A 9,572-nucleotide genomic window follows, 5' to 3' on the forward strand; every position below is an offset into this window, starting at 1 on the left:
TTATTTCATTAATCGAAAGAAGCATAAGAATTTGATATAAACAAAATAATAAAGAATTAAATGACACAGTTAATTACTTTCCGTTTGCTACTGAGTTATATCTAAGTTATACATAAAAGGTAAAAGATGGGGAACGGATACACAATCCATATATGGGGAGTTAGTGTCAATTTGACATTGTCTCATTGCTGAAGATATCATACAATTTCCGTTATAGTTTATGACCTTGGTGGCTTAATTAATTTTCTCGTTGGTGGAGGTAGCTTACAAAAACCAGCTGCATCAAAAACTGGGAGAAGCTCTCGCACACGACCGGGAATGCTTCCATCCATGGCTCTAATTTCATAATAGCGTCATCATATACAAAATTAAAAGGTTAATTTTCTACAAAACTAAAAATGTGTAATCGAATTCGAAATTATACCTTCGTCGGTTTTCAATTTTAGCGCCTTTGAGTGAAATATTTGTTTCTGTTGGGAAAAATGTGGCATCATAGAAATTGAGACCATTTTGTACCAGAATATTGTATTCATCCATGGATGCTAGAGTTATACGTATAACGGCTGGGGGTAATTCCTTTCGTTCTTGGCGTTCCAATTTTTCTGATGCATCCGATTTTGAAGGAGACGTTCCTTGAAATAGAAACAAACGATTATCTGAAATTCTATCGAAGGGATGTGACTTACCATCAAGATTTTTCTCGGATAAAAGAGAGGAGGATGGCTGGTGATATAGGTGTAAGCGCACAACTTCCACGACCGAATCAAATTTGTACATAGAATGCCTTATATCCTCTACAGGTAAATCCTCTGGGACGTCCAGAACGTAAAGAGTGAATGTCTTACGTGGTCGACATGGAATGGCTATCTGGCAAGAATCGAAGTTATATATAGACAATAAATAAACAATAAAGCAATGACAAGTTATTATTGATGCATTCGAATAGTAGAAAATGGGTCCCAGAATACAGAGATATACTTAAGGTCAATTTCCTTACTATAACTTAGTTTAGGTTATTATTAGGTGTGTGTATGAGTTTATAAAACTAATTTAAAAAATTTTTATTTATTGTCATGCAGTCTTACTTTGCGATAAAATCTTGCACCTGTGACTTTGTGAAATCCCTTCTTGTAAACTGATTGGTAATCATCGGGATGAGAAAACTTGAAGAGGATCCCACTGGCAGTTTTTGTCAAGCTGAAACAGCCTTTAAATGTAATTTTCTCGCATATTTGCGCAGCACGTTCCATCGATAAATCATACGAAGGCGTTAAAAGGAATGCACCTTTAAAAAAGGTAGATATTGTGATCGGTTAATTTTGTTTAATGTAATTTTGTATTTCTCTAGTTAGCAATAGACCATTTGGTTTTAAAGCAATATCAAGCAATTGTGTTAATGCTGGCAAATAATAATATTTTTTTATTTTCTTAAAAATATATTTAGAAAGAGAAAATCGATTGAAGTTTGTTTTAATTTTTTTATGGTTGTTTATGAAATTGGTCATTTGATTTTTTTAATGTTTATGAATATTTTAATTAAAATTATAAATATTAAAAATGAAAAACAAATGAAGCACCAATAGGAATGCGTTGTGTAATTATTCAATAATAACTAAACTAAAAACCATAAAAGAGAAAATGTCAGTCATTGTGGTTACTCTCAAAGGGTCTCATTTTTAATTAACCATTAAGGTATTTTAATTCACTTATATAAATTATGTGGTATTAAAATATTTTATTTGTAATTAATTATTATTCAAGACTTTTGGACATAGGAGATAAAGAAACTTGATCAATTGAGTCATTGGAAAGAAGACGTCAGATACAAATCTATACATTCCGTTCATTCCGTTCGGGCGAATGAACTTTTCTATAGTCTTTAGTATAGATCTGGCTGGGGTCCTATATACTAACTTTGGGTCCTATATACTAACTTTTAATGTAGAAAACATATAGGAATTATCCCCTTGAAAATCCAATTATTTGTAGTCCCACTGTGTATCATCTCTATAACTACAAATACCTTAACCTTATATTCATTCCATTTTTAAAATATTGGTGAACTGCATTCAGGATAATTGCATGGTAATTTTAGATAAATTTAACTTAACTGTATTACAAATGCCGATACCACGCTGATATTACAAAAATAAACAAATATTTTTCGACAAATTCAAGAACATTTATTATACATAATTAATCGCTTGTTGAAGAAAATTTTGAAGTTTAATGGAAAATTTGGGATTTAAAAATGTATTTAGCGTCATATGAAATTCAAAGCTGGCGCTTTTGTGGTAAAATTTACAAGAAATCAAGAAATTCTGAACTATTATGTGGGATATATGAATTTAGTAAATTAAATTAAATTATTTTTCTCCGTTTTTAACTAACGTACACAAAAAGTTATTACAGTCAAGAAAACTTTTTCATATTGGAGAAATTTTAACTAAACCAAGATAATTTCCATGGACTAAAATAGAGTTAAATTGAATTTGGTGCCCTGAAGGGTTCACTGTTTTTGAGTGTAAAAATGAATTGAAAATCATTACAAGTTAAAAATTAACTAAAATATTTTGGGGTTTTTAATTGCAAAAAAACGGCCTTGCCACAAGTTAAAAATTAAGAAGATTATTTTGGGGTTTTAAGCCTGCAGGCATACTGCAATTCTGGCCGGGCAGTATAGAGAGACGGCCACGGAGCATGTTTATCATCACAAACCGCCATATATTATACCAAGTATGGAGGAGTGGGAAGACAGGAGGATACCCTTCGGAACCCCGAACATGTATACGGACGGATCAAAGATGGAGGAAGGAACGGCCAGCGGAATCTATTGTAGTGAACTAGGAATAAGGGAGTCTTACCCAGCGTGTAGGGATTGCAGTATTTTTCAGGCTGAGATTTCTGCGATCACAAAGGCTGCTGAGTCGCTGTTGATGAGGCCGTTATTCAGAAGCGATATCAGCTTATTCATCGACAGTCAGGCAGCTATAAAGGCATTGTGGAGTGCTGACATAAGGTCTAGGGTAGTCAGCCGCTGTCGTCGAGAACTCAACGTTCTCACTGAACAGCATAATATAACTCTGTGCTGGGTATCTGGGCACTATGGGATAATAGGAAATGAGAAAGCGGATGTGCTGGCTAAGGAGGGTGCTCGTGGAACAAAGAACGTCCTAGCGGACGTTTTTCCTCCACTTTCTTCTTATCATTACAGGATAGAGGTTAAATATTATAAGCAATGGCGAAGACGCTGGGTCTCTTCGGATGGTTGCGAGCAAACCAAGTTGATATGGGATGAAAAGAAACGTAGGAACTGTGAAATTTTGTTGTCGATGAACAGAGAGGAATTACGGCCATTGATTGGTATCATAACAGGACATAACACACTTGGGAAACACATGGTAAGAATAGGACTTAAAGACGATGGTATCTGTAGATGGTGCCTGGACCCGGAAGTTACGGAGGACTCGTACCACTTCCTGTGTCAGTGCCCAGCTTTATCCATTAGAAGAAACAAGATACTGGGCTCCTTTTTCTTTCAGGCTCTCACTGATCTGCGGGAGTGCAGCTTAAGGAACATACTTGCATTCATCAGGGCCTCTGGTTGGTTATTCTGAGATTTCTTTCAAAGAGAACGAGCAGGTGGAAGTTTCTGGGACAAAGCGGACCGCATCGGAAGGAGAAAGATTGAAAAGTCACATCGAGGGATCACAATGGACCTATACTGGTCTAAGTGGGCATCAATTCAAGAACATTGATGTCACCCTCTACAACCTAACCTAAACCTAACCTTGGGGTTTTAATTATAAAAAAAATTCTGATTCCAAAGCAGAACAGTCAAAAAAGCCAAACTAAACAAATATTACATAAAATTAATAGTTGACAATTTTTTACACACGTTTTCTATGATACCACTCTCACTACTTTTTTGTTTGCTCCGTATAAATATTCGGTTAATAAAAATAAAATTGTTTTTTTTTCGACTAGGGTTCTCAGTATGGATAAAAATACGTGTACCAGGCCTTACACTCCGGATCTATAGATTTTCGATTTCATTTAAGAAGTTTGGTATTGATTATGATCCAAAGACACGGTTTCTTTTAAGGATGCAACCCAACTTTAAATCTACACCCAAAAAAAAGTTTACTTGGATTCACCGATTTTAACCTTCCCTTAAACTTTTTTTGAGTGTAAGCGAAATCCAAAAACTTCGGGAAGGGATTTTACAAGCCAATGTTTATAACTCAAAGCTATGAAATATATCTCATTTATTGATTTTATCAATTTCTCTTCAACACGTATTGTAAACGCAAGCTTCTAAGCCAATATTTAAAGCTTTTTATCTTTAATGCAATATGTTTATATCAAAGATATTTGCCCTTAATATAGTGTAAACTGTGTGCCCAAAATTATAGGTTCGGTACCAAAAAAAACTATTTTGGCTCAGGATCAAATTGCAACATTGCCTTTGGTTCGGTCGAAGAGAGGATTAGATTGCCCTGTCTCCAGTGCCTATGTTATATGACCTTTGTGTTCTCTAAGTTCACTTCCCTATGCGCCCTAGCTCTTATCGCCAGTTTATTTGCCTTCACGCTTCCTCTTATTCCGGCATGTCCCGGCACCCATGTGATGCTGATCCTGCCGTACTTCCAGTATTTTTAGACCATTCTTTGTATTTTATTTTTATGTACCAAAAATCCAATGGAAAATTTCCATACCTAATAAATTTTTATCCTGTATATATCTCTCGTATGATTGACTTATACCTGGGTGCCACGATTTTTTTGAATATATTTTGAGCTTTCCAAGAAATATATCCAATTCTACTACTAAATTTTAGTAAAAGTTATTAGAAATAAAAAAATAAAAATAAAAAATTTAGAAATAAAACAAAACAAATACTTTCTGCAAGTTCTTAAGAAGTTTTTTTTAGGGTTTGAAAACTTTGGAATACACCAACAAATGACGATTTTAGTAAAAAATATTGTTAGATTGTAGTGGATACTCAGTAATTTGGAAATAAACGAGATTTTTTATTCTAGGCCGGTTTTATTCTAGGCCGGTTTTAATTGACGAGCTAACACATTATTTTTTCACAGTTACTTTTCTTTAAAAGTTAATTTTGAATTTATTGAATTATTGCTTTAGATTATTCCCTTTTAAGTTATCATAAAATCTAACAAAAAGAGACACAATTTTATTCCTCTTTTACACAGTTGTATTCTTTTTGTTTTTCTTTTTGATTTAAACAGCTAAATTCGAACTTAGTACCCACCTTTTGTTAAAAAATTTTCCGATGTAGATTGCTCCGAATCGGAGTCGGCGGCCCTTTTACTTGACCATTTTGGTTCTGATGATAATTTGTGTGCCTGGGTTTTTGTAACCATGCTTGTGGGGCGATTTCTATTTGTATCACTTTTTTCACATTCCAAATCGGAAGCATTCCCTAAGTAAGACATGTTTAAATACAAATTCAACGTGTGACTTGAATCGCGTTTAGTTTGCAACTGAACGAAACTAACGGTTAAGAAGAGTTTTTATATCTACAGAATGACATGTTGCCATTTGAAGCAGATGTGAATTCATATCTCATCAATGTCTTTGCTTAGACAGAACACTCCTTTTGGTTATTATTGAACGAATTAAGGTGACATGACGTAACATTGCACAGTTCTATTAAAACAATATAAAAATAGCAATGGTAATAGAACTTTTAAATTGAGAGCAAAGAAAAGAGAAGAATATAAAGTTTTTTTTTTCACTTCCATAGGGGACATGTCAAATTACAATTTTATTGCCTTTAAACCTTCCATCATCAGATGGAGTGTATAATAAGTTTGTCATTCCATTTGTAACACATGGATATCGTGTACATGTATATTCTCTTGGTAAGACTGTCCGTCTGTCTTTTGTGGTCACTCAACTTTTCCAGTTGGTTAAATTGGCAGCTCGATTTATTTTCAGGCTCAGTCCATAGTGATAAACTTTTCCAATAAAAACTATTGAGTAAATAGTAGCAATTTTCCATGACGAACGAATGTAGGATCTTGTCAGCAAAGTTCTTCTACCAAAAAAAGACAACGAAATTTTTTATAGTCGATTTAACTTTATTTTAGTTCATGAAAATTAATTAATTTTAGTTCAATCTTGCACGGATGAAAAAGACTGTTTTTCATATGTTTGGCTATAAACATTATATGTTTGGAACACAAATTTTTAAACACAATATTTTTGAGTGCAAGCATATAATGTTCATAAACTAGCATAACATGTTTGGGACATATATGTTAATATGTTAGAACATTTTATGTTTGGGACATAAAATGTTTGTAAATATAATATGCTTGGATGCAAACATATATTAATTTAGAAATAGCCTATAAACATATATGTGTTTAGTAGCTTGGAGCGCTATTTAACAGGGAGCGATATTGAATTAAGTTGGTGGTTGTTGCTTGTTATTACAAAATTAACATTTTATTTTTCCTTGGGCAATTGATCAGCTACTTCTTTGATCCTTACAAACTGTGTGGTCCGCTGTTCGAATCCCCGTCCGGCAAAAGGTAAAATTAAAATAAAAAAAATCATACAATTTAATAATTTCTTCTACAATGTTTGTATTACAGAAAAAGGTGCTAAGAACTAAAAAATCTCGTGGAAGTGAGAAAGATGTGGGGGAATATACAATTGGGCAGAAACAAAATTTTGAGCATTCAGGTCGAAAACCTATGTTGTTAACACCTATATTACCTGTTTATTTTCATAATTCATTATGATTGTAAATATATAAATAAATAAATAACATTTTGAGCACAATATTGTTTGGGAGAATTTTTTTTAAGCATATAATATTTTTGGGTGCAAAATGCTTCTAAACATATTATATGGTCACATAATAACATATTGTTTTTTGGAAGACAACATTATTGAATTTGGATGCAAAAATACAAAATGTTTGGAAATTGACTACCCAAACATATATTGTTTAGACCAATATGCTTTCAAACATATTATATATTGGAAGAGATCAAACATATAAATGTTTGGGCAATAGCCAAAAATGTATATGCTTGAAGCAAAATATGTCTGGGAGTATATGTTACAGAAGCGATTTTTTGTGAGCGTGTGTAGTTATATCATATGTAGTAAAATTGTGTACTTCATTTGTAAAAAATAAATTTTTTTAGTTTACGTCTTTAAAGTAAGCAAAAAATAATTAAAATAAGAAAAATTTTCACACATTAGCCACACGCTCACAAAAAATCGCTTCTGTAACATATACTCCCAGACATATTTTGCTTCAAGCATATACATTTTTGGCTATTGCCCAAACATTTATATGTTTGATCTCTTCCAATATATAATATGTTTGAAAGCATATTGGTCTAAACAATATATGTTTGGGTAGTCAATTTCCAAACATTTTGTATTTTTGCATCCAAATTCAATAATGTTGTCTTCCAAAAAACAATATGTTATTATGTGACCATATAATATGTTTAGAAGCATTTTGCACCCAAAAATATTATATGCTTAAAAAAAATTCTCCCAAACAATATTGTGCTCAAAATTTTATTTATTTATTTATATATTTACAATCATAATGAATTATGAAAATAAACAGGTAATATAGGTGCTAACAACATAGGTTTTCGACCTGAATGCTCAAAATTTTGTTTCTGCCCAATTGTATATTCCCCCACATCTTTCTCACTTCCACGAGATTTTTTAGTTCTTAGCACCTTTTTCTGTAATACAAACATTGTAGAAGAAATTATTAAATTGTATGATTTTTTTTTATTTTAATTTTACCTTTTGCCGGACGGGGATTCGAACAGCGGACCACACAGTTTGTAAGGATCAAAGAAGTAGCTGATCAATTGCCCAAGGAAAAATAAAATGTTAATTTTGTAATAACAAGCAACAACCACCAACTTAATTCAATATCGCTCCCTGTTAAATAGCGCTCCAAGCTACTAAACACATATATGTTTATAGGCTATTTCTAAATTAATATATGTTTGCATCCAAGCATATTATATTTACAAACATTTTATGTCCCAAACATAAAATGTTCTAACATATTAACATATATGTCCCAAACATGTTATGCTAGTTTATGAACATTATATGCTTGCACTCAAAAATATTGTGTTTAAAAATTTGTGTTCCAAACATATAATGTTTATAGCCAAACATATGAAAAACAGTCTTTTTCATCCGTGCACATAGCGCTAAATTTATTTAATTATTTATAATATTTATAACCATAATAAATTATGAATATTAATAATGACATAAAGTAGGGTACTAACTACAAAGGTTTTCGACCCGGTATAGCGCTAAAGACATTTTAACTAATTTTTATTCAAATTTTATTCTTTCAAAATATAAAAGTTTATTAAACTGAAAAAAATTTATTATTTTTAATTACTTTTTTTTTTTCAATTTGATAAAAATTATTAACTAATTTGTATCGTGTTGCAATTACTAAAATATTTTAGTTAACATTTTCTAATATAAACCTAAATTTTTTCATGGTTTTACTTTTTGCTTTGTGTAAATTGTGATATTTTAGCTATTATCATTTTGGCAACTCTGCTGAGGCGCGTTTTGTGTTTTGTTTCACTGGCAAACCATGAATCATGGCTGAATAAGGAGGTTGAATCACGATAACAAAAACAACAAATTTCAATATGTTGTTTACAATTTTAAGAAGTCAAAATCAGCTGATAAAAGAATCGTATGGCATTGGTAAAAGTGGCAATTATTTATTCTTTCAATTGTCCTGAAAAAAAAAATAATTCAAATCAGAGAAAAATAAAGGTTCAAATTTAATTGCGTCACCTATGAGTGATTGTGAAGTGGATAATTCATCCGAGGAACGCCAATATGAGACAAATAAGACTATAATACCCACCAAAGTTAAGAATGGAAGTCAGTCAAATGTATCTTCACCATCTAGTAACAAAAACAGTTTATAATGCAGTTTAAAAACTGATGTGCGTGGTATTTTGGGTCTGGAATATGTTATCAAGATACTCAAGTCATCTTTGAACAATTCTCCAGCTATGAATGCGCGAGTTTGTTTGAGATGCATTTGCTATGCAGTGTCATTTGGAGAGCTGCAATCACCATAAACATATGATTTTGACATCTTAAAATTTTGTCGAAATAAAAAAATCATATGGGCCTATGATTTAACCTTCTTGTTCAGCCATGCCATTAATCGTCTTACAAACGAACAACGCATGTCAATTATTGCATTTTATTATCAAAATGCGTTAAGAAAGTACATGGAGCGCTTCTTGTGTTCAGCGACGAAGTTTATTGGGTACGTAAATATGCAGAATTGTCCAATGCACCCAGAAAAAGTCACAGTGTGGTGCGGTTTATGGGTGGCATCATTTAACCGTTCTTCTTCAAAGGTGATGCGAATCGTAATTGAAAAATTTCACCCTATACTCTCTGATTCAGCATTTCAATTGCTTCCATAGACTCGTATGTGACACTATAACAATTGTCAACTGTGATGGGAAAATGTACCAAAATATGTTGTAGTATTTTGTCAT

General features: G+C 32.2%; 1 protein-coding gene across 3 annotated transcripts; it reads right to left on the minus strand.

Moving 5' to 3' along the window:
- On the minus strand, positions 1 to 5,515 carry LOC142230585 (uncharacterized). 3 transcript variants are annotated; one of them, XM_075301224.1, is made up of 5 exons: positions 5,276 to 5,514; positions 1,086 to 1,285; positions 687 to 867; positions 425 to 632; positions 1 to 336 (listed from the first exon to the last, which is right to left on the minus strand). In XM_075301224.1, the coding sequence occupies exons 1-5, from the start codon at positions 5,457 to 5,459 to the stop codon at positions 219 to 221; spliced, it is 891 nt and encodes a 296-aa protein (XP_075157339.1). In that variant the 5' UTR covers positions 5,460 to 5,514; the 3' UTR covers positions 1 to 218. The 3 variants fall into 3 exon arrangements, with proteins under 3 accessions (XP_075157339.1, XP_075157340.1, XP_075157338.1); XM_075301225.1 differs by lacking the exon at positions 1,086 to 1,285 and having other exon boundaries at positions 687 to 863; positions 5,276 to 5,515; XM_075301223.1 differs by having other exon boundaries at positions 425 to 867; positions 5,276 to 5,515.
- Between the last annotated feature and the right edge of the window lie 4,057 nt (positions 5,516 to 9,572).

This window comes from Haematobia irritans, chromosome 3, assembly GCF_050003625.1.
Source record: "Haematobia irritans isolate KBUSLIRL chromosome 3, ASM5000362v1, whole genome shotgun sequence".
Classification (NCBI taxonomy): domain Eukaryota; kingdom Metazoa; phylum Arthropoda; class Insecta; order Diptera; family Muscidae; genus Haematobia; species Haematobia irritans.

Excerpts from the sequence above, each read along its gene's own strand:
- LOC142230585 (XM_075301223.1), bottom strand. The coding sequence starts at position 5,459 with ATGTCTTACTTAGGGAATGCTTCCGATTTGGAATGTGAAAAAAGTGAT. Across the intron at positions 868-1,085 it reads GTGCAAGATTTTATCGCAAA|ATAGCCATTCCATGTCGACC; the intron begins GTAAGACTGCAT and ends GATTCTTGCCAG. Across the intron at positions 337-424 it reads AAAATTGAAAACCGACGAAG|AGCCATGGATGGAAGCATTC; the intron begins GTATAATTTCGA and ends TTATGAAATTAG.